Below are 27,592 nucleotides of genomic sequence, written 5' to 3'. Positions count from 1 at the left end.
GCAATAGCCAGAGTAAAAAACATATTATTTGTTTCCTTCTAGTGAAACAGTTAACTCTCATGTGGACATATGCGGAATGAGTAAGGTCTGAGCGCTGATGTGAGTGATGCTATGCTCTCCTGTCTGGGCCTGACACCTGAGGGCATCCTGGTAACACGGAAGAACTGCTGACACATCACATAGGGTGTGGTGTAGACAAGAAATAACATGAATATCATGAATTGCATCATTGTTATAACTTTAATAACCACCACTACTAAAACAGCAGATGCAGCAGTAGTAGCCTAGTAGGCCTTGGTAGTAGTACAGAAGCTGCTGCAATATCAGTATTAGATAGTCATCATACAATGACAGATGGTTGTTATTATAACAATTATTATAAATGATATACTCTTAATTAACAACAATAATAATAGCAGTAATCATATTAATAATAAAAATGATAATAATTATATAATTGTTGTATATATATATTTTCTCATTTGACTTTATCCGGGGAATATGAACTTGCATTCTGTGAAAGCAGCGAGATAATATGACTTAGTTCAGTTTAGAATAGTTTTTCTGTGTTGGATTGTTGTGGACTATACAGCTTACTGTGTGCTATCCACATAGCGAGTGGGGTAACTAGGATGTATGCAGTGTACTACGAACTCATTACAAAGTCTAGTTTGTAAGCACTCTTCCGATTACATGAAGATAGCGCGACAAGACTACAGCGAAGTCACTCATCACTGACGTTTAGAATGCCTCTCCCCCTGCTAACGCACTTCTCATCTAGAAGTACGCACAGACGTAGGAAATGATGACCTGCACGGTGTTTGTACACAGGGAGTGCTCGTTCGTTCAGATAGATATTCATAATAGTTTTGAGTTCAACCTCTACTTGCGCCGCGTTTCCTCGTTGGACTAACTCTGTATTATATCACGTTTAAACCTAGTCAGTAAGACACAAGGTGGTTAAAGTTTGATGATTTTCAGTAACTACTGGAATTATTATAGAGGTTCACATGTTGAATGCCAAAGCAGATTCGGTTCCTCTTCTTCAAATCGATACCGTAGTTTCCGTACATGGCCCTTCATATACTTGATGGCGATGGCGACCTTTTTGTGGATCTTAACTGCAGGCTGCCTACTTACTGGAATTTTTGATCAAGGACATACATTGTAGGACAGTTCACAAGGAGTATTCCCGAACACATCATTGGCGCACTCTTTTTCTGCCAGTCGCTGTTTGTGTGTTCATTTTGCATCGGAGTGAAGCGCAACAGGAAAGTGTTACATGCTCCAGACACTAGTTTCTCCTTGTAAATAAACGATGACTTCTGTGTGGAAAAGATTACAACGTCACGGCAAAAAAGCCACCAAATTTCAGTTTGTCGCGTCTTATCAAGAACTTGTTTTGGAATGTACAAAAAAATGGTAAGTAGAATGCATGGTCCTTACTGTCGAAGTTTCTTACAACGTTAGCATGTGATTTCCCTCAGAAAAAAATGTCTCACGATTCCCTCTGAGTTTTTGAACGTGTAAACTGTCGGGGCTTCGGTCTTGGAGACAGGCTGAACGAAGATGGTGTGAGGAATAGTGGAACAACTCCTACCACTGTACCACCATGAATGAGAACCGTTTTTTCTGACCCACCCAACATTTGACAGGAGGCAGTTAAACGCGGTGGACCGTTACCCTGCTTAGCCTACATGAACATTGCACTTCCGTGTCATCTTTTAGCAAACTTATTCAGTAGTCTTAACCCGTTAAGTAGAACGGTAGTTTTTGGAAATGTGATGTCAACAGAATGGCCAATACATCACTCAATCAATTTCACAGTGGACCTAGCATTTACAGAAATCCAACTGATTTATTGATTATAGTTTGTAGTTAAGGTGATGAGCTAAGGCCATCAACAGTCTCCCTGTTATCTTTTTCTTGTTTTACTCCAAAGGTCAAGGTTCACAAATATAATTTAAGCCTATCTTCATTGACCAAAAAGTGTGGAGACTTGCATAGGCTGTCAAGTTGTTTGAAGCCAGGCAATCAGTAGTCTGATAAGAGTTGCAAAGGCACTCTTTTCATTAGGCTATTTTCGAGGTAAATCTCTTAGGGGCATGAGAATAATTAACTCTGGAGTTTAATGTAATTATGGTAAATATATTGCCTCACCCACCCATGTTACAGTGAACCATTCTCATATTTGGTTGTGAGGGCTGGCACTAGACTGTTCACAACCAGATACATGAGTTGCTACTTGCAAAGTACATGCAAGTGGGAGCAAGGATTAATTATTGAATTAGTTGGAGGGATGTGATTATGTCTCCTTGGGTCAAACAAAGAAATGCCTTTATTTTATGCAGAAGTGTGTTGCTTTGATATTCAGTGAAATTCTGTCTAAACTTGCAAAACAGTTTTGTAAGTTTGGGGAACTGCTGTTGAGAAATGGATCTAGTAATGGAGAGAAATGGCTTCAAAGAACTGCCTGTTCTTACAGCAATGTGTTATGTCACACTTATCATAGTTGTCACTGCAGTTTTGTAAGGTTCTTGTTCCATGTCTTATCTTGTAACATTACAACACACTAGAGTTCAAAACTGTGATATATTGATCTATACTCTGAGCTGTGTCATTGAAGGTGATCTTTTTTAGTCACTGCAAATTGCAGTGTACATTCTTTTTGTAATCATGCAATGGGTTTTGTTAGTAATTGAGATTTGCAGTCTGGTAAATATTGTCATATGAGTCATTACACACAGGGAAAGGCTTTTTTGTAATGGTCAAAGTCTTCATCAGATTCTACAAAATTAAAGGCGTGTGCTCATGACTTACAACAGCTGAAGTATGACGCAGCAGACCATTTATGATCTGGCTCAGGCCTTCATGATCTGTATTTCTTGGTGGCAGTTCTCTCTCTCTCTCTCTCTTTCTCTCTCTGTGTGTGTGTGTGTGTGTGTGTTTGTGCCTGCATGTGTGCAGAGGGGGCTTCCCAACGGTCAGATCCAAATACTTTTGCTTTTGTCAGTTCACCCATCAATTTTGGAACCCTCCTCTTTATAAAGCTGCACCTAACATCCACCCCACATGCCCTTTCCCCTCTGTCCATACTGATGCTATTACTAGCCTGCAACCTGAGACAGGGCTGGCATTGGCTGGGGTCCATGGAGCCTGTCTCTACCAGCCACCTCCCCATGACTGTTCCTTGAGTTATTTCCTGCAGCCTCGTCATGTCATATATCCTATTAACACAAATAACTTCTCGTCACCCTGTAACCAGCCAAGAAAACTGAGTTATAATGCTTTTGGGGGTGTGTCACATGCTTTTATAGGACAACTATAGGCTTCCCCCTTTAAGACTATGATTAGCCCGAGAAACTTGTTGGGAAGAGGAATTGAATATTCCGGAACTTTCTAATATTTTCTAAACAGTGGGACCAAGCTTTTACTTAAACTTAATTGCTGGTTGACATTTGAATGCACCTGGAACAGTTGCTTAAAATGATTCTGGAGAAACTGGGTCTTACACTTTTTAAAACATGCTAAACACAACATGTTTACATGTCACATGATTTCTGAAACCTGTCCCTCAAAGAGCCAACCCCCAAACCCCACACCAAATCTTCCAAACTAAAGGCTAATTCTCAGCCTTTAACTCAGTTTACAATTTGATTAAACACTTTTTGAAAAACATCAGACATTGAACACTTTTAAGGCACTGCCCTTCAAAATGCAAGACATATATCAGTTCCAACTTTTTTGTGGTGTTGCTGAGACAAGACCCAAACAGGAGGCTGGGTGTGGTCATACAGTCTCTTTTTATGAATCAAATACTACAAAAACGACACACTACAACATATTGTGTGTGATGTGTTACCATACTGATGTGTGCAACGCTTCGGGCCACAGTGTATCGGAAGAAAATTACTGAGATTTGTTGAAGTACTGAACGTGTGTTTTTATATTCAGTCTATTGTTGTTGTTTTTTTCAGATTGCTCTATAACACTGTTACTTCACAAGGCATAAGCTGATCAAAGATAGGAGTGTTTTAGAATTAACATTTGATGCAAAGTTAGAACTTGAAAGGGGATTATTGAATTTTGCATGTAGTGTTTCATTTTGCTGGACCAAGTTTCAGGAAATGTGTGTAAGCAGTTGGAAAGCAAAACTGTAACTGACAAGAGAAAACAGGCTTTTATCCCTCAGAAGAGCATATAAAGCAGTTAATTAACCGCATGTAAACCTGTCCAACTCTTGTGACTCCCTTCATTACAGGAACTAGTTATTGGCAAGGACAAGTAGTTACATACTTCACTGCAACTTCAAGTGACAGTAATGAACTTGTTCCCTTTCTGATGATTTCAAGGCCTTGAAAGCTTGTTCAGTTCAACATGTGGGGGCAGGTTGACATTTATGTTAAGAACAAGTGGTATTAAGCTAAGCAGATGGCCATCGTTTTTATGTATAGTTGGAGCATGTCGTGTTTCATGTGGGTCATCGTGGCACAACAGAAATGCTGGTGTAGTCATGGGAGGGGTTACTCAGCCATTGGAAGTATAACTGTGTGTGTGTGTGTGTGTTTTCAATGTGGAAAACAATAGAGACTAGCTAAGTGTTTCCTTATGGACACTGTAGTGGTGTTGGTTGTACGTGTTTGTCTCTGTGTATGTTTGTTATTACATTGTGAAAGACAACGGAGACAGGCTAAGTGTTTCTGTATGGATACTGCAGTGGTAGCAGCAGTTTTAGTGCGCGCATGTGTGTGTGTGTGTGTGTGTGTGTGTGTGTGTGTGTGTGTGTGTGTGTGTGTAGGCTACTTCTCAAGAGACCCACACCCTCAAACAGAGAAAAACAGCACCATCACGCGCTGTGTCTGTGTTTCCTGCCATTCTTAAGCAGGCATGGAGGTCAGGGGCTGACCCTGGCATACTAGGTACACAGCTCCCTTTGATTTCAGCACTATTCTATCTATGGAAAAACCCCATTGTGTCCTTAAGAAAGAAAGGTGGAAAATAAGGTTGACTAAGAATAGTGTCATTTCTCAATGTTGTAACATTGCTTCTGCCTTAGAATTCAGCTAGAAACAATAGTATTATGTTTAACTTCTGTGGTTGTATTCAGATGTCAAGGTCTGTTTGTGGAGTTACAAAATTGTAAAAAAAAATCTGCTGTGAAGTTTTTCACCCGTACAGAGGTATCAGATTCATGGTCAACAGAATTGTCAAAGTACATTTAAGCATTCACCATTTAACACTATTATATAGTATGATCGCTTATATTGTTATTAACTGTTTATCTTCACTAACCTAGGAACCAGACATACTATATTATTTCAGTTGCAATCTTTTTCTGTTATAATATCTTGTGTGCACACTGTTTAAGCTAATGCCCACTGGTGTTTAGTCATATGCAACAGTGAGCCAAACCGCCTCTTAGTGCATGTCCTGAATAGATCCTGAATGATATCTCTTGGAAACAGACTTGTTTGCATCACTGAAACATTATCATTCAAGCAGTCTGCCACAGCTTCCCTCTCATGATGTTAGGAGTGTCCTGAACATTTTTAATCACGTGACCAAGCTGTCACACACACACACACACACACACTCTCTCTCTCTCTCTCTCTCTCTCTCTCTCTCTCTCTCTCTCTCTCTTTTGTTTTGTGTTGAACTGTTCCTTGAGCTGTTGTTGGTTGTTATGTGGTTTCCTTTAAAAGAAGTATCTGGTCAAAGTGTCTGTGCATTAGGAACACTAGTTGAGTGTGGTGCAGGACATTAGTTTATACGAACCACCCAGTTTCATTTGATGATTTGATGTTATACGTAACATAAGAGTATATACAATTTAACACTTTGTATTTAACGCTTTAAAACTAATGCTTTGAATGACTACTGTACTGGAATATCCCACTTTGGTGACTACTATGCTGTACTGACAATGGCTTTTTACTCAAATGACAGCAGGGATGATCTGAAATGTCTTTATTGCAAGAGTCCGTTCCATTATTGCGCAAGTGCTTGAATAGCAGTGTTTTGTTCATTGCTGCCTTTCAGGTCTAACCATTTTATTTGGTCATTTTATAAGTCACTCTCTCCTAACTGTTGCTTGTTGAGAAGTTGTACTACGCAGCTGCTCCTGGGCCAAAGGAGAGTGTTAGACCATTTTTTTTTTGTCTGGGGGTTTTCTGGTGTGAGTTTGGATGGGATGTTTTCAAAGGTAAATTTAAAAACGTCATAAATAGTGATTTCATCATTGATTTGCATGGCCTGAGCAACCGTCATCCTTCGGTAACTGCAGTTAAAGCAGAAATGTTCCAGAACCAACCTAATTTGAATATCTTTAAAACACTCAGCCAAATGACTGCCATAGACAGTATACAGGAGGACATTTTAATATTACAGTGATGCAATGACACCATGGCCACTGAGCTTTGACAGTGTGAAGATCTTGGTTCAAACCATGTAACAGGAAACAGAAGAACAAGTTCTACTGCAACATAAATCCGGGTGTTCATTCTACAGCAATTTACGTACATTGAGCAGTAAATGAAACAAGACAGTATTTGTTTATCTGCTATGTTTATTGACACATATGTACTGTATACGGTTCTCACCTACAGGCAGCCAGACAAACTGAGAATAGTGTGGACCAGAAGGAACAGACGGATCTGCTCCAAGGTATTCAGTGCCTTATAGAGAGAATATAGCAAGACAAAATGGGATTATTTTAATGAACTGATGAATTGATTGAAGTATTTTTCAAAATATGACCATATTGTTCATTAAACCTAATATTTTCAGTCTGCACTGTTTACACAATTGTCACAAACTCTTCAGTAAATCAGAAAGATTAGCACTTGGCAATAGTACTCTCATTGGAAATATACAATGAAAGCACACTAATAACCTAATACTACCACTTCATAAATGTATTAAATTGTGACCTCCTGACATTTATCTGACACTGTCTGACACTTGTCATTGTGCTAATAGCTTCATGGATGGCAGCCTGGCATCAAGAACCCCTACAGAGGAATGGTGGTCTGGCCTGTGCCTGAAAATGTGGACATCACCGCAACCCTTTTCAAGGTGTGCAGTGTCTGTTGTGGCCTCCTCCTTTCATCGTCCCTGTATAAATTTAGTCTGCTGGAGTATGGCGAGGAGAAGCACCGTCTGTGTCTTGATGTGGTTGAATTTTGCAGTGATGTTCAGTTATAATTTGAAAAATGTATTCAATGTTATTTTCCAGGACCTCCATTCAGATGAATTTGAAGATAAAGACTGGACATTTGTCCTTGAGAATGTGAGTGAAGCTCTCTCCCAGAGAAACATTTCCATTACTGTAATGTTGGATTGTGAGAGAAATTTGACTGTTGAATAACATCTTAACTGCTAGTATCACACAGATCTATGTTTAATGATGCCTTGATTGAAAGCCATGAAGTTATCTCTGATCACAGGCAAATCACTGTGTTTGGCTATGACAGGCAGTATGCAGTCTCTGATGGTTAGGTACAGAATAATGCCATGAAGATATTCATGATCTGTATCATATTGCAAAATGAAAGTATGCCTTAGTCTATGCAGTAGTACCAGTCCAAGGGGAAATATCCATTTGTTTGTATTTTTGCTCGATTTCTACCTTTAGCTACCTGATGTCTCTCTCAGTAAATGTTTCCCTGAATGTTTCCCTCTCCCTGACAGGAGTCGAAGGGCCATCGAAAGGTGTTGGCCTCGGCCGACATCAACATGAAGAAGTTCGCCAGCCCTACGCCAACACAGACGGACCTGACCCTGAAGCTGAAACCGCTGTCGGTGAAGGTGGTGGAGGCCACGCTGAAGCTCTCGCTCTCCTGCGTGTTCCTCAGAGAGGGCAAAGCCACGTGAGTCCGCCGATCGCGATCAAACACTGCGCTTTGCTCTGTTGTGGTCTAAAATTGTAGGTTTGTTGGCAAAGTTGGTCAAACCTGGTCAAACGCTGCGCTTTGCTCTATTGTGGTTGTGGTGGTGCACAACAGAGCAAAGCGCAGCGTTTGACCAGGTTTATAAGGACTGTTCAGATCACTACCTTAAAGGCCAGTCTGGCAAAATTGCATGATAGTAACACAGCTTGTGTAGGGCAGAAATGAAGGATCTCTTCATTTGCATTATGAGACAAGTCGTCTACTTTGCCAACAAACCTAGCCTGGATGCCAGACGAACTTAGCCCCGCCCACAAAATTTTAGGTCGGGAAGTTCGGTCTGCCATTGTTCCTTTGGGAAGAAATTATGCCCGATCAAAAACTTGACCAGACCAATCAAATTGTCAGGGCGGGCTTTATACGATGATGGACAGATGATCAACCGTAACGTAATCAACCATGTCACCAAAGCGTTTTGGTTTAATTTGTTTTCAACAAACATGGCTGCCGCTGGAGAGCTGAAATGTGGAGATTAGAGTCTGTTTTAGAAGACATTGACAGCACATTCATTTTGAAAGAGGAACAGAGAAACGCGATCAAGGCATTTGTCGATCGAAAAGATGTTTTTGCCGTCCTTCCTACGGGATCTGGTAAAAGTTTAATGTATCAGCTGGTCCCGATGGTCTACGTTATGGTCATACTACGGAGCTCTGATTGGTTCTAGGTATATCCAATTGAGCGAAGAGGCATTTTTTTCCTGGTAAAAGTTTAATGTATTAGCTGGTCCCGATGGTCTACGTTATGGTCATACTACGGAGCTCTGATTGGTTCTAGGTATATCCAATTGAGCGAAGAGGCATTTTTTTCCTGGTTCAGTTGAAACACGCCCCATAATCACAGCCCAATGGAGCAGTATCAGACTCATATTCTGACTAGAATTATGAGTATGACATCGTCAGGCTACAACAAACCTACAATTTTAGATGTATAGTGATAGATATTATTCACTGAAGCTTTAAGTATTAGAGTTCATATGGCTTTGCATTGACACACATGACCTTACTTACAATTACCTACAGTTACGCATCTTTATAATTTAAAGCAGTACACTTCTAATGGTACATATTGTTACTTGCTAGAACCCTATCCAACTTGTAATGGCATGTCCTTACACTGAAAGTACATTGAACTATCTGTGCTTAAGCACTTCAGATTTAGAAAACAGCCAACAAACATGCTGCATTTAAATGCAATGAATGAATCAAGGAGTAAATTATCCATAATTGAGTTATGGTCTGATTCCTCTTCAGTGACGACGACATGCAGAGTCTGGCCAGTCTGATGAGTGTCAAGCCCTCTGACATTGGGAACCTGGATGACTTTAATGAGAGCGATGAAGATGAGGACAAGAGATCCAGTACTGGAGCCTCTATTAGTGCTGCAGGTATTTTTTTACAGAAAAGCTGCACAGTGTCATACAAGGATACCTCTATCTATTCATCCTCGTTGTCTTTCACACACACACACACACACACACACACACACACACACACACGCACACACACACACACATACACACACAGACACACACACACAGACACACACACACACACACACACACACACACTTTTTGCCTTTTCCTCCCATGCCATTTTTCTTGTCGCCTCTCTTTCTTGTCTTGCCCTCCTTTCTATCCCCTGTCTGCTTCACTCTCTCTCTCTCTGTTTCTGTTCACCTTTGTCTCTTGCTCCAGCACCTCCTCCACCTGTTTGCCCCGTGCACAAGCAACAAAAGAAAGCTGCTTTTGTAAAGCCTCTCTCAATAGGTACTCCAACTCTTCTAACTCTATTTTATCCTGTCACACATAAACCCATTTTGTCAACATTTCTGTGACATGTAATGAAGTAATATGAACCCACATCAGGAAAATACATTCTTCGTCAGCCATGTTGTTTGTATTTATTTATTTTTACTCTGTGAAATAAATAAATACTGTGTGGAATCCTAGGCATACTTTTCAATGTGGGTCTTCATTACTTTCATCTGAATTCTGAATCAGATATATACTTGTAGTTGCTTCAGGTTGCACAAATATCACAGAATTAATTTCCACTGTAACTGTTGTTCCTTACCCATCATCTCTTTCTATCTGATTCATTTATGTCATTTCTTACATAAATAACTCTTTCCCTATTCATCAACGTTACTGTTTATATCTCAACTTCAATTTTTCTGCTGTTCTCCACGTTTCTTCTCCTTTCCCATTCCCTTTCTTCCCTCCACTCTCTCCTTCTCTCTCTCCTTCTCTCTCTCACACACCTTTCTTTGTTCCTGTGTCTCTCTGTCCCCTGCCTCTCTTCTTCTCCACATTTTAGCCAGTGTGAAAGAGAGGTTTGGCCACGGTGCCCCCTTTCGTCTTCCTGGCACATTAACTAACCCTGACATCCAAACACGTCCTCCATTGCCCACTCCGCCCTCTCCCCGTGCCATCTTTGCGACCCGTGCCAAACCTCCGCGCCCACTGAACCCTCCCGTGCAGCCAGCACGCCCCTCCCCTGAACCCCACTCCACCACGGCTGCTTTCGGGGCCCAGCCCCCAGCACTGCCCAAAATCTTCCAGCCCTCCTCTGGCACAGGTACCCACAGCTAGATGATGATAGGTGAAGGGCCAGACAGCCAGTCTGGCTTAAGTCAGACAGATCTCAAGGAAATTAGTTTAATTTGATTGGTGAATTAGTAAACGTCACTGAAACTGGTTATTATGCAAATCAGTTTAAGGAACAACAGGGACCATTTGTTTCTAGATTTCTTGCTGTTAGCACTCCTAATTGTACCCTTTCGTCCGTTTCCTTAGCATGTCAACAAAATACTATAAATAGTACATCACTCTTCCTGCTTCTTGCTCTTCCACTCAGGCTTTTCTGCTTTCCTTCTTTCTCTCAGTCCCTGTCTCTTTCCCACGGAAGCCTACAAAGGCCCAGACAGTCCCCGCACTGAGCCCCGAGGCCCCTGCTGGGGTCGCCACCGTGGCCCCCGACTATCCTCAGATCAGACCATGTGGCTCGTCTCTCTCTAAATCCTCCGCCCTTCCTCTCTCTCAGCCTCCCTCACCTCCTACTGCTGCTTCCACTCAAGGTACAAAAGGGAAAACACAAACAATGTATTTATCACATTTATTATCTGATAAATACATAATATAATGATCTTAAGAGTCTTTAATGAACGTATTACTTTGACTTGTTGCTCATGGTATCAATTCATAACAAAATAGAAAGCGTGACAGCATATGATGAATGTTATCTTTCCTACTTCCTGTTCTCAGAGTTTACTTTCCTTTTTTTCTCTCTATTTCTCTATCTTTCTCTCGTTCACTCTATTCTGTCTCACTTGTTCTCATACCACCTGCAGCAGCTCGCTCAAACATCTTCCAGCCCAAAATAGTCCTTACTCAGCGTCCCCCCTCTCCCCCTCTCTGCCCTCCCCCGTCTGACGCCCTCTCGGAGCGTACCGTCTCCCTGGCCACTCTCTCTGAAAAAGCCCCCACCCTCCTGAAGATCCTCTCCGCTGGCCCAGAGCCAGGTATGGATACAGAGCCTGGCTACTACAGGAGCCATTGATATATACACTGGGGATTCATTTATAATAACCAAGCTGGCTGTTCTACAAGGTTAGGAGAGACCAAAGATTAGAGGTGGCATTTGGAAGGCCATCAAAAAGAGGGAATTGTTAATGCCCATTCCAACTAATTGCCATGCGTTTTCAGGCAGTAACTCATTTCAGTAACTTATACCTCAAGCTAACTGAGCCTGATCATTTTAATTGGGCTACCACAGAAATAAAGATTTACTATAGTCTAATACAGCGAATGCTCATTAATTGGCCCTGAACTCACCCTACCTCAGCATTGTTGAAACAGTTCACTGAGCACTGTGTCTCCTAATATGTGTAATGTTGTGATCACATCCATATTATAACACAGGAAATCTAAAATCACCCTCCCTGCCTCTTTCATCTTTTCTGTCTGTCTTTCTTCCATTCCCCCCTTTTCGTCCCTGCCACCCCTGCAGTGCCCGGCAGAACGAGTGAGTGGAGGAGGAGCAGTGCCCAGACCTGCGCCCCTCTCACAGGGCACGGTCCCACCCCTAGTCTCTCCCTCTCCTTCTTCTGCCCCCCTCCCTCTGACCCTGTGGCGTCTGTCCCCTTACTAACCAGCCCCACCCTGGAGGCTCTGTGCGACCCTTTCTCCTCCTCCCCCTCTGCTTCTCCCAGCTCTTCTCTGCTCTCGCTCTCCCCTCACTCCCTGCCTTTCGCAGGCCTCCCCTCGGCGTCTCCCGTGTCTAGTCTTACTTCCACCTCCCCCTCTTTTCCTTTCCACGCCTTTGCTCCGTCTCCGGAGCTGGCTCTCTCACCTCCTGCTGAGCTACCTGCTCCTCCTTTGTCTGCTCCTGCTGCTGGCTCTGCTTCAGCAACTGCTGCCATCTCTTCCTCTCAGTCCAGTGTTGCCCAGTCAGGTAATTCTTCAGCAGGCGCTTCATAGTTTGTAGTCATGCTTTCTTTTCTATGTTTCTGCAAAGGGAAGAAAGCTGATTAGTAGTAGGTATGAGTCTGCAGTAGCAGTAGTCTTTAGTTGTAGGAAGTAGCAGCAGTTTTTCTGTGGTGTTTTTCAAATGTGTCTAGATTGCAGGCATAGTTTAGGTGTCCAGCTTCAGAGATGCAATCCTGTAATAATCAGCATGCAAGCATAAAGTGTTTCTCCATTCATAAATAGGCAAGGCACACTCATGAAGAGTAGAGTTCTTTGGATAAAACATTGTTATACAATATGCTGTTAATAATATAATCACTAACAACAACAACAACTTAAAACAAAACCTGGTTTTGCATGGCTGTGGGAGCCTACAAACTATGCCATGTCACCTAATCGCCCATTATACACTTTGACTGAAATGGTGAAACCATATGAAACAATAAATACATACACACACACACACACACACACACACACACACACACACACACACACACACACACACACACACACACACACACACGCACACACACGCACCCACACACACACACACACAACTCACACATACATAATAAAACCCTTAGCCTGCACTACCTCAACTCTCATTTCATTGTGACGGACCTCCTCCTAGACATAGCTAAACATCTACCCTAATGTGTAAGGCACATGGAAAAGCATTGCAACAGAGCAAAAGAACAGCCATTCTGAAATGTGAATATGAACAAGCCACAGCCCAAGCAACTCCATGAAATTAAGCTCCATTAATTTCTTATGCATGTTTCTTCTTCCTCTGAATTTCAATATACAGGCAGGGTGTGAATGATATCCTACATATTACACACTACATAAAACACAAGGTGATTTCAGAGATTAAGCCTATTTTTGCAGAACCGCAATCATATCAGTTAATCAGTGTTCAGTGAGTTATTTATAAGTGCTGAGCCATTTCCTATGACATGCTAATAAAACCATCTGAATCCAGAAAAACAGATTGGTCTTTTGATCCAGATGTCCTGTAAACCAAATCTCAGATTGTGATTTGAGTTTGTGTAATTGATATTTTCAGAGATACACAGGGAACTCGGTACACTAACAGAAGAGGAACAGCCAGGTTCACCTACCCTTGGTGAGTTTTCAGTTGTGATCACACAATTTACAGTAATGTTGTGTACATGTGTTTTTATCATGAAAATAATGCCTTTTAATGTGTATTATTATCACAAGCTAACTATGCATAGACAAGTCTGTGTGCCTAAGTTGAACCCATGCATGACTTTGTCTAAAAATGAAAAGAGGCTGCCATGTCTCAAAAAATGATTGATTGAGACATAAATTATTTTGAATTAGGTCAATTCCAAATATGGATAAAATACTGCTCAATCATTGCATTGTAGAGTTTGTGCTGATCTCCAAAGTTTTGCCATCACAGACTCCTCCAAGGGTTCCGATCCGTGGACGAAGGCTGGAGCGCAAGGCTCTGAGGCCAAGCCTTTATCTCTGAGCTGCGCAGACGAGCCACACCGCTCGCCCCGCAGCATCGGCAGCATCAGCATCGTGAACCAGCACACCTTACCATCTCGGACCGGCACAGACCAGGAGAGGAGAGAGGTCACTATAGACACAACCAATGGGTAAGTCTTACTGTGCTCACACTTCTTCATTCAGGCTTAATGGTTTGTCATCTGAAATGAGCTGAGATGAGATAAAAGACTGAATGTTATGTTCCTGGAAGTATAGTAGTGTGTGGTACAGCAGTAAAGATACTGGAGTTACACAAAAAGCTGATTTTGTACATTTCAATGAAGTCAAAGCGATTTCCTTCAATGGGAAGCTTCTGCCAAATTAATAAAATGTATGGGAGACATAATGCACCAATATAATGGTCATGTTTTTATCGCATGCCCCAGAACGACCTTCATTAGTTTGCAGTCTGATATAGTTTGTCTCACAATTTAATAAGAAAGAGGAGAAGAGTGCATGAAAGTAACAGTCAGGCCACTAAAGCTTAAGAGGATTACAAAGCACTAAATAAGGCACTGACCAGTGCTGATGGTAGACATGCTTTTAGATGTCGTGACCACCCTATCTAATCCCTCAACTCACAACGCTTGCTGCAGCTGCTCTGCTCTGACTTCTATTTTCACATCACTAACTCTGGCGTGACAAGTTTTGGCATGAAGTCACTGCCGTGTGCTTCCACTCACAAGCTTGCCGATACCCCACACACCTGCCTGCCTGCCTGACCACAACCACTCGCATGTGTTCCCACAACATTTGAACTCTGACCCCAAGTATGTTTGTCCCTCAGCCTTGGGCGAGGAGCATGCCCGGCAGCTGAGGACCAGGGACCCAAGGCAATCACGCCTGATGTTCCCCCTCCCTGGCCTTTCTCTGCCCATGGGCTGTCATCCGTGGCTTCAGCTACCACCGTCGCCAAAAAGATCCAAATCCCAACCCCTGAGGTCTTTGTGGCAGAGAAGACCCCATTGGCAGAAGAAGAACCTGATTTCAAGGAGCCGGCCACGGAGACAGAAAAGCCCAGTCGACCAGTTAAAACTGATGCGAAAGTGTCATCACCAGACAAAACACCTTTTGTTGCCGAAAAGCCACCATTGGCTGAGCCCGAGCCAGATCTAGAGAGCACTGATTTTGGAGTACTAGTGAGCCCTGTGCTGGCAGGGGGCTCATCAGTGGGGCAGAACACTCGGGATGATACTAAAGCAAAGCCTGAACTCAAGAAAGAGTGTGAAATTGCTGCGGGAAAGAAACTAGATAAATTGATCCCTGAGAGAGTACCCCCTTGTGCTGACCTCAACAGATCAGACGAAGACAAGGAAAAGATGAAAAACTTCTCAGCCCTTTCTGTCACAAAGGAGTCTAGCACTCCCAGGCCTATGGAAGCTTCTAACAATCAGCGCGATGTTGCTCCTGAGACAAACATCTCAAAAGAAAAACGACCACCATGGGTTCAGCAAATATATCCCTCCAACGAAGGAAAGGGCCCAAGGGACAGTGATCACAAACAAAGCCCTGCTAGAATCCCACTGACTCAAACTGACTCCGTGGAGCAACACATAAACGCCAATGAGAACAAGCTAAGGTCAGGACCGGAGAAACAAGATGTTGAACAGAAGAAGGCAACTGATAGTGTTCTTGATGAAGGGTAAGTTAATGAATGAAGTGAAAGCAGGTTGAGTGCTTCAAATCAATCATTTTATCTTACGATGCCCGTACTCTCTCTTTTCACCTCACGGTCAAACAAGCAAAGGTTGTTATTGAGTGATAAAATCTGGTCTGAAAATCTCACAACATTTAGACTGAATAAGGGTTTTGTCCTCTACAGAACTACACATACAGTTTTTCCTGTCACATGTTACATTCCTCCCCCCATGTGTTCCTTACAAGCATTTCCCTGTTATATTTATTTCTGGGTGAATACTGTACATGCTCTAATACCTTTCTTTCTGTCCTTCCAAATTGTCTGTGTCCTTGTCACACACACACACACACAGCATAAGAGAAATGGCTTCAACTGTTGAGTCCCCTCTACTAGCAAGCAAACAGGGCACTAGCAAAAAAGTAGAAGACTCCCAAAAGAGTCCTGAGTTGCCAAATCAGGCGACCCAAACAGAAGAACCCAGTCAACCCAAAAACAGAGACACCCATGCACGCAATTTACCAAAGCCCCTGGACCTTCTACCCTCTGCCATAGAATCCACTTCTGAGATATCACAGCACACTGCTAGAAGTGAGATAACCATGAAAAAGTCTGTGAGAAACAAAACGGGAGCCATACATTTGGATATGCTAGCCTCTAAACAGGAAGCAGTCCGTGCTGAACGTCCCCTTTGGGCTGCCCTTGAAGTGAAGAGTAAGGAATCTGTTCCAGCACCGGTAATTAGCGATACTGTTCCAGAGAAGCTGCCTGATGGCAAACAGGAGAGGTTAGATGTGGTCTCAGCTGCATCAGAAGTGGAATCCATAGAAACAAGGTAAGAATGTTGGACAGGTGATCTTTGCCAGCACATGCTTGTACCTGTCACTTTGGCATCTGTATGGTGTTTTGCTGTCATGGAAAATGCTACGCGTGATTAATCTTGGTCAGATTCTAAGAGTAATTCTCTTAACACTAATATTGTGTTTTGATTTATACACGGTGGTTTCAGTTACTTATTAAATGAGCAAGGAATTACATATTTGCATTTGGCATTGAAACAAAAATCATTCAGAGAGCTCAAACATATGTTCCAAGTGACTATGCAACATAGTAAATGGAGCAGTTCTGACAGCATTTCATTCGTGTTTCATTCAGCGTGTCATTCATGTATTTATTGCCTCTCAGACCAATCAAATCCAAACCTGTCCTATCACATGTCCAAGCGGTAGAAGTCAGCAAAATTGAGGATAACCTCAAAGATTTCAAGTTCTCTGCTCACCTGAAGATGCCATCCCCCAAATCCAGACGACTAGATACCCTACCCTCTGCCGGATCCCAACCTCCCACTGCAAAAACTAGCGCCAAGAGAGCAAAGCTACCACTAGAGAAGCTTCTCCCAGCGAACACGAGTATGCCCTCTCCTGTCGAGGCTGACCATAGTGAGCCAGAGTCAGAGGATGTGAAGCCTCTTCACATAGTGGAGACTCCCACTAAAGAAGAGAGGCCTCTATGGGCAGCTGTAGAGGAGAAAGCCAAAGAGAGAGGCCAAGAGGCCGAGGGCCCTGGCTCACTGGAGGATATGAGTTTATCCCTGGGAGGGGGGTGAGTAGAAGAGGGGTTATAACCCCTCATAGCATGGCATGGAGTGACATACTGATCAAGTTCATCATCTGGACATCAGGCTATTGTTTTTTTTAGCCTCTCCATTGCATAGCTGGGTGGCTAACTGCATGCAGCTAGCTATCTTAGTACATCAATATCATTACCATGACATGTACTACATACCTGTTTAGGTGCATCATTTTAGGTGTGCAATGGCTTGTTTTACTGAGGATTTGGGCGTAGGGAAAGCTTTGGTCTGCCAATACCTTTCAGTTTATTTTTCTTATCCATGTCCATGGCAGAATGTCTGAACAAGAGGACGTTCTTCACATGAAGACACGAAAGACGACTTCTTGTTTCCCAACACCTTTGGATACATTAGACAAAAATACACCTCCACCGGCCTACAAAAATCAAACTGACAGTGTCCCACCAATCACTTCTCAAACTACTTCTTACTTTGAGCTGTCGACTGAGGAATTCTATCCAGATAGCGAAGGCAGTCCCAACAAAACCTCATCCGAACCAGATCTTAAGTCTGCATCTTTAGAGCAGCAGGTCGAACCCAGTGATGAGATTAGCACTCAGAGACATAAAGACTCTAAACTGGCTGCTGTAGGAGAGTGTGAGGGAGCGTTGGACACAGAGAAGTCACGGGAAACAACCAAAGAGAAATCAGAGGAATCTGATTTCCTAGCCAGGGAAGGTGATGTACCCTCCATGGGTTTCATGAGCACCATAGTGGGTGTCCTGTATAAAGGGTAAGAGCTCTGACTGATGCTTCTGTATGTTTGTCTGTGCTAAAGCATGGCTACAATCGACCCTTTTAAATAAAACTGACATAATGGCTCTGGAAGCAGTAGTGAACAAGTAGTCTGCAGCCATAAGGATTCTGCATGTTGGGACTGTTCTGTTTGGAAGGAGAATGATTAGTGCTTCTAAGCCTCATAAACACAGGTTTATCTTTCAAAGTAGGTTCATATTTAGTTGTCATGAACACGCATATAGTTCTCTGAATTAACATACCAAGATGAAACTTAACATGCAATTTTATGAGAGATACTACATGCATAACATCAAATTGATATTGACTTCTCCACAATCATTATTAGATCCTTGATTCTGTGCTTTAAATGTCCCCTCCCCCAACCTTAGTTACGAGACAGTGACCTCCATACTCCAGTATGTCCCCTCTGAACCTGACCGTGTCAGTGTTGATGGATCAAGCATTCATGAGAGCACAGAGATCGACATCCTCCCGCCTGAGGAGTTCTGCGACGCTCTGGAGGATCCCCTGTCTGAAGATGAATGGCAAGAACCCCCAGATGTGCTACCATCAGTGGTCAAAGAGCGAAGCATCCATAAAACCAAGTTGATTTCGACCAGTGGGTCTACTTCCCTGAGCCTGGTAGAACGTCTGCGAAAAGCTGCATCGGAGGAAGAGAGAGTCAAAAATGAATCACAAGGACAGGAACCCAGCGATTACAAGAACAGAACCGAGCACAGTGATAAAGAGGATGAAAATCTAACCTTCGCTTTGTCTAAAGTGAAGGAAAACAGAGAAGTACCTGAGACAAGCAATGACAAGGCAGAAGCTCAATCTCCACTGATGGCAAGAAGAGACCTGGGTGAAATAGGTTATGAAGAACTCACAGAGAGAAGCACAGAGGAAGAACGTCTTGATGGAAGATGGAGCAAAGAAAACCGGGAGAGAATTATGCGGATCCCCTCTACCAACAGCTTGGATAACTTGACAGAGGAAGTGGAGTTTGTGCAAGGCCAAGAAGACATGGGCACATTTTGGGAGCCGGATTTGTACATGGACAGGGGGTAAGAGCACAAGGCAGACTCAACGTCCTCCAGAGAATGATGTCTTGAGTTTGTGGCTGCGCTCGCTCATGCCATGCCGTGGTTTATAACCCTGCTTGGATTTCAGCTGCATTGTTTTTGATTGCATTTTGAAAACATGAATGGTTCTGTATATTTACAAAATTTCAATGCAACAATGCCTAGAAATGCCTGAATATTAACCTTCATGCACCTTGGTAACACTGGTAATGCTTTGCATTAATGTCTTGCATGGGGTTATAGTCTAGCAGGAGAGTTTGCGTGTGCATTTAAAAAAAAATTGTGGATCATGTGTAAGCGGCTGTAAAAGCAATTACAGACTCTTTTATAGCCTTTTGATAATGTTGTGGAACTTTGTTGGTTGTCAGCTTGAGCTTGCTGACCGATTGTAGGTAGTTTGCTTTAGATGTGTTAGACTTATGTTTGAGCACTGCTGCGTGCTTAGGCCTTTTCAGCGTGACAGTCATGTCTGCTGCAAAAGCGCATTCACGTGTTACCCAAGAACTTTTCATGACAGTGTGAGAGTTGATTAGTTGAATATTAGATGCACGTGCATTGATTTGGGGAGAATTCAGCACAGTTAATTCAGCACAGTTAATTCAAGTGTTTCTGTTCCTCAGCCCAGAGGACAGCCCTGTGCCTGCGGCACCACAGGCAGGTTCTCTCACTCAGCCCACTCCCACTGGTTCCTCCTCGGAGTGTAAGTCACCATCACCTGAGCCGCGTGTGGAACCACAACCAGTCAGATCAAATGAAGGAGCCAGCTCTGTGGACCGCCATAGTCTACCTGACCTGAGCAAGTCTCTACCAGAAAAGGACAAGCCTCTGCCAGAGGGTACTGTCAATGTTCCTTCCCCTCTGAAAAAACTGAAAAATATCTCCATGCCAGTACCACTCCAGGAGGTGGGGCCAAATGTGAGGGCTACCAAAGAGCCCAAAGGGCTAGTTTCACCCCAGCGTAGCAAAGAAAATAACAAACCCGGCTCTTTAACCCAAGACAGAGAAACCTTGCCAGAATCTGGTGTGCTGCCTGAAGCCACAATTAAAGCAACTGAGAAACAGAGTGGTGAAAAGGGCAACGGCGTGTCAGAGGCTACAGTAAATCAAATGGAGAAAGAAGCCAGGAGATCCCCCATCCTCGCCATGGCAACCACACCCTTGGCCAGTGTGCTTGTAACAGCCCGAGAGGCCCACGATGAAAAGACATTCCAAGAGGAGAACAAGGAAGAGGAGGCTGTTTCGGGGCAAGACGTCTCTCCAAAAAGCTCTGTGGTCCCCTGGCCACTCCCCCCCTCTCAGTCTGAGCCTACAGGCGAGGGAGAGGAGGTTCCCCCCAAAACCATTTCCAGGATGTCCGCGGAGGAGAGTGTTCTACTGGCAAAGATCTTCCAAATGGGGCAGGAGTCCCCGGAGATGCCTGTCCCTGCTCGCCGCACGAGGAAGCTGCTTGCTTACATTGCTCCGGATGTTGCTCCCAGTCCCAGCCCCCCACTGCCACCAGAGCCAAACGTGCCACCAGGTCTGGACGAGACTGAGAAATCTCCTGCTGCCCCTGAACCCACGGAGGGAAAAGAGAGCCCTGTCCCAAATACGACAATCCGTCAGGAAACCAGCAAAAATGGCGGGCATGAGAGCGTCGGGCCTGTTTTGGATGAGGAGGGACCACAGGAAATCAAAACTGCTCTCTCAACCCCAGATTTATTGTTGAATACAGTCTCATCTTTGAGACAGGAGAAGACCACCAGAAACATAGTCCCATCCTCTCAGATCACAGTGGAAGCAGGCCTCAGTTTAGATGAGCCCAAGGACACCATTGCAACAGTTTCCGGCACAGAGATTATCAGTGGCTCTGAGAACAAAGACAGTTCTGAACCAGAAGCCCAGGTTTCCCCTTGCAGTGAAAGCTTGAACAGAGACAAGGATCAGGAGACAGGGACTGACCTGGGAGTTGTGGAGGAAGAGGAAGATCGGGTAGATAAGGAGGAAGAAACTCATCATAGAGTGCATAGTGCACAGTGCATCAGAGAGAATGCCATGGAAGAATTGTAAGTGTCAGATGAAAGCTGTTAGGGTGTCTTGCTCAGATATAATTTGTTTAAGGCTTTTGCAAATAACTGAAATAATACAGTGTGAAATAACACCTACAAGTGGTGTCAAAATGATGCTGTTGTACATTGGATTTTAATTGTATTGATATTGTTACCTATAACGATAACATAACACCATTCGGAGAAAAGCTTTCCTAATTTCTTGTGACTGAAGATATTACACTCCACATGTTATTTGAGAAGACACATTTGTTTTCAACTAGTAATCGTTTAACGATCTATAAATTACATGATGACTGACCAACCCTCTGTATGTGCTTTGAGTTGCGAATAATCTATCGTCACCTGGTCTTTGATGTTCATGCCCGTCTACCAACATGGTAGTTAAGGATACACTTGTGATATAAATGAAACCACGTGAAACTAATGTCATAAAACTCTTTCTCAGATCTCTGCAGGTGATCAAGGAGGAACCTTCTGGTGCAGATGCCCAGCCTGCACAGACAAGTGATGACACAGTGGAGCCTCAGACCCCCATCACAGATGCATCACTAGCCCTGGAACCTCCCAGGCGCAGTAAGAAGACTGTCCCTCCTCTTGCACTGCGTCGGGAAGTGGGGGAGAAAGATGGCCAGCAGGTGAGTTCGTTTCTGACATTACATTCTTGGCCATCTCAATATGTTGTTTGGCTGGTTTGCTTTCTTAAGAAGTATAGTTATGCAGTTCTGAATTACGCCAATGCTGTTATACTTCACTTTTTTGCTTACACGCTCCACATTTGTATAATGCTTTTTGACAACTATTTTATGTTTATGTTTTTCTACTCTCTGTATATCTCCCTTTTTCTTCATATCTATGGCAACCTTATTAAATTCCTTCATCTCTGGTGTCAGATTCCCAATCCTATGCCCAGCCCTGGTTTGGTCAACTCTAGTAAGTCTCTATTGGAGTGGTGTCAAGAGATGACTCAAGACTACAAGGGAGTGAAGGTCACTAATTTCAGCACATCTTGGCGTAATGGGCTGGCCTTCTGTGCAATCCTCCACCACTTTTACCCGGACAAAATGTAAGTTCCAGTGTTGAGTTTCCCTTTTCATTCTCTTTTCCATGGCCAATGGCAGTATAACAACAGAATGTTAGTTTCCGAAACTGTTTTGTAATGTATATTTGAGTTATGTTATGAGTTTCAATAGAAAAGAGCCCATTTGAAATGAAAAGAGCGTCTAACTACTAATAGCAATGTGATCTGTTGAGCAGTACTCATCAGATGGTGTCTGAAACTACACTGAAAGACTGTATTATATTTCAGAAACTTTGAAATGCTAGATCCTTACGACATCAAATCAAACAACAAAAAGGTAAAGATCGAATTTAACCTGTCTATTCTTCTCTTCTCTCCTTCAGTCTCTGCAGGTGTCTCAAGTGATGTATATGTTGCATGACTGTGTAATTAATAATGATAAATAATATCATAGCAATAGTTATATGACGTATTATGAAGTAAAAATAGTTTTCACGTATCGCAGATAGTAGATTTACTTTGTACATTTTTATATCTATATTCAAGCTGATCAGTATGGAAATGGTAATGGTATGGTAATGATACTGCTAGATTTATACACGTGTACACATTTCGTGTTAACATTCAACATCCAACCAGCTTTAACATTGTGCCTCTGTTTTTCCTTCAGGCCTTTGATGGCTTTGCTGCTCTTGGCATTGCCCGGCTTCTGGAACCCTCCGACATGGTTCTCCTCTCCGTTCCGGACCGGCTGATCGTGATGACATATCTCTGCCAGATCCGCGCCCACTTCACGGGCCAGGAGCTGAGCGTGCTGCAGATCGAGCAGAACAGCAGCCAGACCAGCTACACGGTGGCAGAGCCCAGCAAGGACCCTGACATGGATGCCACGGCTCGCTTCTGCGCCCAGCGGCTGCAGGCTGGCACGATGCTGGCGGATGCCAACGGAAAGACCGGCGAGGCCAGGGATGGCACGGAGGGAACGGTCAAGCCCTCCACCAGTCTGACGGCGCCGCCGCGGACTAAACGATTAAGTGCGAAAGGAGAGAAGGTTAGCAGGGAAGGCGGTGAGACTGAAGGAGAGGCGCAGACACCGGTGCCTCCTCCCAGACCAAACGCTTCCGCTGCCAAGACGGGCTTCGGCCACGTGCGAGATGCTGACCTGGTGAAGAAGCGTCGTCTGCGGATGAAGAGTGAATCCATGGATGAAGTGGACAACACAGAGGGTGGATCACCCAACGGGGAAGAGGTATAGATACTCACTGTGACCGCAGCAAGCACACATCCATTTCTTTCCATTTAGAAAATTCACATTTCAATTACTGCATTTACTTGACCTGCATAACCTATACAAACCATACTAAGGCCCTCCCTTAATAGCTAGTGTCCACTGAATTCTGAAAAAGAGCTGTCTTAAAGAGAGAGTGACATTGGTAGATTGACAGTAGCACACTTTCAACTGTGCCCCCACGTAGGTTTCTAAAGGTGAGATCACAGGAGAGGGGAAAAATGGCTTTACACCTGGGAAAGGTGAGTCATGGCACAGCCCACGTACTTACGCTTTGCATTCACTTATACATTTGAATATATTTCGTCCCTTGTACGTAAATCAGTACATGAATACAAATGCACTGAGGATCAGACCAACATCTCTCCATGGTATTTTCTGTCAGACTCCACAGAGCCTAGTAAGGAGAACAGAGAAGCAGACGAAGATACTCTGGTCAGTTTTTCCTTACCCATTGTAATTCTTGTTTTCAAAACTTTCCATATTACTTTCTCTGATCTTAATTTTTCTTTTTCTGTTTTCCTGTACCCCCCCCCCCCCCTTGTATTGTCTGTGTATGCCTCTCTCCACTGATGACTATTACCCTGCCAATCCATTTTTTGTTTGCATTCTCTGATCTTTTCTACATCTTTTATGTCTTTCTATTCAATTGTTGTCAACATTGCTTTGTCAATGTGGACTGGACTGTACGTTTCTCTGTGATGCCTTGTGTTCAGCACCTACAGGACACAAGTCAGTATGTGGTGAGTGAACTGAAAGCTCTGGAGAGTGAACAGAAGCACATTGACAACAGAGCTGGCATAGTGGAGAGGAGACTAAGATGGCTGATGGAGACAGGTGAGAGGGAGGAAGTGTGTGTGTGTGTGTGTGTGTGTGTGTGTGTGTGTGTGTGTGTGTGTGTGTGTGTGTGTGTGTGTGTGTGTGTGTGTGTGTGTGTGTGTGTGTGTGTGTGTGTGTGTGTGTGTGTGTGTGTGTGTGTGTGTGTGTGTGTGTGTGTGTGTGTGTGTGTGTGTGTGTGTGTGTGTGTGTGTGTGTGTCAGTTTCTTATATGACTGAATGATTGGCTCCTATGTTTATGATCAGTTTTTTGGTCTTCAGGTAGTGATCGTGATGAAGAGGAGAGACTGATTCAGGAATGGTTCATTCTTGTAAACAAGAAAAATGCCCTGATCCGGAGACAAGACAACCTTGAACTCTTGTAAGACATACACAAAAATAAGAAGTTGTATTTTTTAAATAGTGTGATAAAGTGTGAAGAGAAAAGATTGTGCTTTTATTTTGATCTATGTAACTGTTTTGTTTATTTCTTCCTTCTTTTGCTAATTTCCTTGTTCCCTCCAAATATATACAATTCATGTGATTTTTACTTGCAAATATGAATGACAAAAAAGATACCTGTTCTGCTCTCTTCAGATCTTTCCTTGCATGCTAGGTATGCTCATTTGCTGCAGCAGCTTTTGAGGAAGTGCTAACACAGTTTGCTTTTGTTTGGTGGGTTGCTTGTTGATTCCACAGGCAGGAGGAACAGGATTTGGAGACACGATTTGAACTATTGACCCGAGAGCTCAGAGCCATGATGGCTATTGAAGGTGAGGCTAGTACCATTGTTATACCATCTCCTCCAAACTGTTTTTGTTATCATCACGACTCTGTTGTTATTATTACTAACATACAAGATGTAGCTATTAAATTAATGCTGTAATAATGATGCAATTCAAACACTTCACTTCACTTCACTTCACTTCACTTCTGGAACAGACTAGAAACGGGTTATTTAATAGCCACACCTTGTAACATACTGTATAATGTATTAATATACTGTTGTTATTCAAATATACAGATTGGCAGAAGACCCAGGCACAGCAGCATAGGGAACAGCTACTGCTGCAAGAGCTGGTTTCACTGGTGAACCAGCGTGACGAGCTTGTGCGAGACATGGATGCTAAAGAGAGAGGGTAAGGGCCTATGGTGTACAGACCAACAGGCACAAGAGAATTGCCAAAAGACTGGATCCAGAGGAAGTCATAGCTCATACCCTGGTAGCAACTGATGCCAGATCAGTGCCGGAGCGTATCCAGAGTCAGTGGCTCTGTGGGGGGACTACATTTAGACTTGAAAGGTGACTTGAGGTCATTAAATGCTGCGTGTTTTTTGTCTGTGCAGGGCCGTGGAGGAAGATGAGCGCTTGGAGCGAGGCCTTGAGCTGAGACGACGGAAGTACAGCAATAAGGAAAAGTGTGTGCTGCAGTGAAGGAACTCTGTGGGAACAAGAGTATGAAGCTGTGCTTTAATCTTGCCCCTTGATACCAGCACTCCTATCTCACACTCCTTCGAAAACCCTTTTTTCCCCTACAACTCCTCAAGATCAGGATTGAGGAAATTCTTCATTCAAATTCTGGAGTTTATGTGGGTTGTTTTCTGAAGTGCTGTAATTTGTAAATGACAAAATATAGCAGTTCACGGTTTTTATTGTTACAGCACAGCATTAGAAGCAATTTTCATTGTATGTTTTTCTGGGAGAAAATCACAAACAGTTCATGTACAACTCCTTGTGAGTGTACATTATGATGACATGTGATGAGAGTCACATAGGTCACATGAGTCTGCATAGGTCACAACGAGGTGAATAGAATGTCCAATTCATGGACCTTGCAAGCAAGTGTCTGGAATGTTAGGAAAATGAAAGTGACCTTAGAAGTATTTCATTCATCACAGCTGTGTGGTGGATGTCGTCTGTACAGGCTCCTCTGGTGGAAGTTTCTTTAAAAGCTGCTCTATCTCTCTCTTTCTCTTTCTCTCTCTCTCTCTCTCTCTTTCTCTCTCTCTCTCTCTCTCTCTCTCTCTCTCTCTCCATTAAGCGTCCATTGTAACCAAAGCTGTTTGTATTGCCCTCACTTCCCATCGTGTGCTCTGTGAAGGCAGTGTAAATTTGGATCTTTTGTGTTTTGTTTTTATGTATGTTTTTCACTGGACCTTGATGTTGGCTTCAACAAGTGTTCTGCGTGGCCAGCTGGACAGCATATTAATGTATATCTGACAGGGACTGTAAGTTGTTTTCATTGATAGAATACATTTCTGGATGTGAATGTCCCTCTCTACAAAAGACTAACTACTACATTGGAAGAATCATTTAAGCCATACACACACATTTGTACCTGTTTCTTTAATTGGTAAGCGTCTATATTTTAATTTTAAGAATACATCCTTTGTTGAGCCAAAGAGACCTCTGTGACAACTGCCTGTGGCATTGCAGTATTTGTTGCATCTAAAGATAATTATCATAATTGTTTATATGTAATTATTCTGTTTCTGGTGTTTTGCTTACAAACGACAAGCCATTTATTTGACATTATCCATATTCTGTTATGTTGTCAATTTATTCAGAACGATGTCTCGAAATTGCAGAATAAGAATCTAAAAATGGTATTCAAACATGTCACAAGTTCAGGAAAAATAATCTACCTATAATCTAGTTTTTTTTTTTTTACCGAATTACTGGAGTTTATGTGCCTTTGTTGTTAGATTTTTCAAAAACAACACAGAATAGGATGATTTGTGGAGTATTTGTATTCTCCTCTGTGCCTTGTATCTGGTTCTGTGGTACTGTTGTCATTTTTAGGAGAAATGTGACTAAGAATGTTTGAATTTAATAAAGTTTGATTGTTTTTAAAACTAGATTACAGCAGTGAAGCAGTAACTAAAACTGAATATATACGTATATAGACTGTAAAGGTGGGGAAATCATGTCAGGAAATTCCACTCTGTCTGATATCTGAAGCGTTGCATTTGTTTAACGTTATTTTCTTGATGTGGAAAGATAATTGTTGCTCAAGGAAGAGGCAAATTTTAGATTTACAACGACATGTCAAGAGCTAGGCTTCTCAAGCGTAACCTAGGCCCATCTGTATAATGAGAACATGTTCATGAATGTGAATGTAATTGCTTGTGTTCTGTATTTGGACTTTGGTGTGACATGAACAATATCACAGGCTGCAACTCAGATAGCAAGCATCCATCGGTCCACAGGTGGATTTTTGTCTGCAACCCACTGGAGGTGTGCCACTTCAGGTCTCAATTTTTTTTTAGCAATTACTGGAATTTCTAAATTATATCCTTGTTATATATCCTTATACTCAATTTAAAATATCTTCATGAGACATGTTCTTAGCACTGGTATCATCTATACAAATGTTAAGTGTTTGGGAAAATTAAGA

At 42.8% G+C, this 27,592-nt stretch overlaps 1 protein-coding gene across 5 annotated transcripts; it reads left to right on the top strand.

Annotated features, from left to right (window-relative positions):
• The first annotated feature begins 792 nt into the window (after window positions 1-792).
• Window positions 793-27,053, top strand: ehbp1l1b (EH domain binding protein 1-like 1b). Of its 5 annotated transcripts, none has more exons than XM_012837786.3 (30): window positions 793-1,422; window positions 6,606-6,663; window positions 6,979-7,074; window positions 7,235-7,288; window positions 7,690-7,868; window positions 9,197-9,330; window positions 9,640-9,711; window positions 10,262-10,522; window positions 10,830-11,021; window positions 11,298-11,465; window positions 11,954-12,397; window positions 13,481-13,540; window positions 13,844-14,045; window positions 14,723-15,577; window positions 15,927-16,406; window positions 16,757-17,173; window positions 17,476-17,934; window positions 18,329-19,003; window positions 19,642-21,066; window positions 21,518-21,707; window positions 21,963-22,135; window positions 22,379-22,427; window positions 22,761-23,339; window positions 23,566-23,620; window positions 23,764-23,813; window positions 24,095-24,215; window positions 24,477-24,576; window positions 24,894-24,967; window positions 25,219-25,333; window positions 25,542-27,053. In XM_012837786.3, exons 1-30 carry the CDS (start codon window positions 1,319-1,321, stop codon window positions 25,627-25,629), a joined length of 7,929 nt encoding a protein of 2,642 aa, XP_012693240.2. In that variant the 5' UTR covers window positions 793-1,318; the 3' UTR covers window positions 25,630-27,053. The 5 variants fall into 5 exon arrangements, with proteins under 5 accessions (XP_012693240.2, XP_031427597.1, XP_012693239.2 ...); XM_031571737.2 differs by having other exon boundaries at window positions 11,295-11,465; window positions 24,104-24,215; XM_012837785.3 differs by having other exon boundaries at window positions 11,295-11,465.
• Window positions 27,054-27,592: the final 539 nt, after the last annotated feature.

Source organism: Clupea harengus, chromosome 8, assembly GCF_900700415.2.
Source record: "Clupea harengus chromosome 8, Ch_v2.0.2, whole genome shotgun sequence".
Lineage (NCBI taxonomy): Eukaryota > Metazoa > Chordata > Actinopteri > Clupeiformes > Clupeidae > Clupea > Clupea harengus.
This window is presented reverse-complemented; position numbering and strand designations above follow the sequence as displayed.